This window comes from Micromesistius poutassou (assembly GCF_964030765.1).
Source record: "Micromesistius poutassou genome assembly, chromosome: 15".
NCBI classification, from domain to species: domain Eukaryota; kingdom Metazoa; phylum Chordata; class Actinopteri; order Gadiformes; family Gadidae; genus Micromesistius; species Micromesistius poutassou.
In genome coordinates, this window is record NC_140285.1 from 9,273,512 (window position 1) to 9,274,329 (window position 818).

The following is an 818-nucleotide window of genomic DNA, read 5'->3' on the forward strand; positions in this document are numbered from 1 at the left end:
CCTGATCGATCTTCACATTAATAATGGTGACAAAAAATGGTGACAAAAAACATTTTAAAATAGATGAACAGAACTCCTTATTTGTGATGAACCCATATTCTTTGGGGATTAATTAAAATCATTGGTTGGTTGTTTATTCAATTATGAGAGACTTTTCTAAAGACTGTGTTTGCAATAAATTACATTTTGGTTATAGGATAGTATATTATTATTCTTTTCTATTAGTCTTTTTTATTTTATAGTTTTAAACTAATCAGAAACAGCTGTGTAATATTACATATTGTTAAAGACAGAATATAGTAAATGCCTCTCAAGTATATATAAACAGAAAAACAATGGTTATTTTTTTAACTACAAAAATAAACAATAAATAAATAAATATGTTAATATATAATGTGTGTATGGGTCACAGGCAGTAACAACTTGTTTGAATTTAACGTTTTCCCGACATCATTATTTTTCTTTGATTATTTACAACAGGGCCACCCTCGCACCAGGTGATCTTCCTTGTTGTTCCCATGGCAGCTGTTGTGTGTCTGACGTCTTGTCCTCCGTCCGTCCGGCCCTCACCCCGCTCCCTACCCCGCCCCGGCCACTTCCTGTGTCCCTCTGAAGCATATCCTGTTTCAAGGTTAGGCTGCCTCCCCCAGCAGCCACGGAAGTGACGAGCGGCCTGTGTTTGCATTTCCCTTTTGAATGTGTGTGTGTGTGTGTGTGTGTGTGTGTGTGTGGGAGGGGCGGGGTCGAGGGATCTTGTGATCAATACACCATTTAGCTTGTTATGCAAAACAGTTGCACATATGCTAAGATATACACGC

The 818-nt window shown here is 37.9% G+C and overlaps 1 protein-coding gene across 1 annotated transcript in view; it reads left to right on the top strand.

The window, feature by feature from the left end:
- Positions 1-613, top strand: part of bgnb (biglycan b) — a gene marked incomplete at both ends in the record, with an annotated part of 9,015 nt that extends 8,402 nt beyond the window's left edge. Inside the window, one exon of the mRNA XM_084479826.1 lies at positions 526-613. Coding sequence (XP_084335952.1) covers positions 526-613 — 88 coding nt within the window. The remainder of the gene's footprint in view (positions 1-525) is intronic.
- Between the last annotated feature and the right edge of the window lie 205 nt (positions 614-818).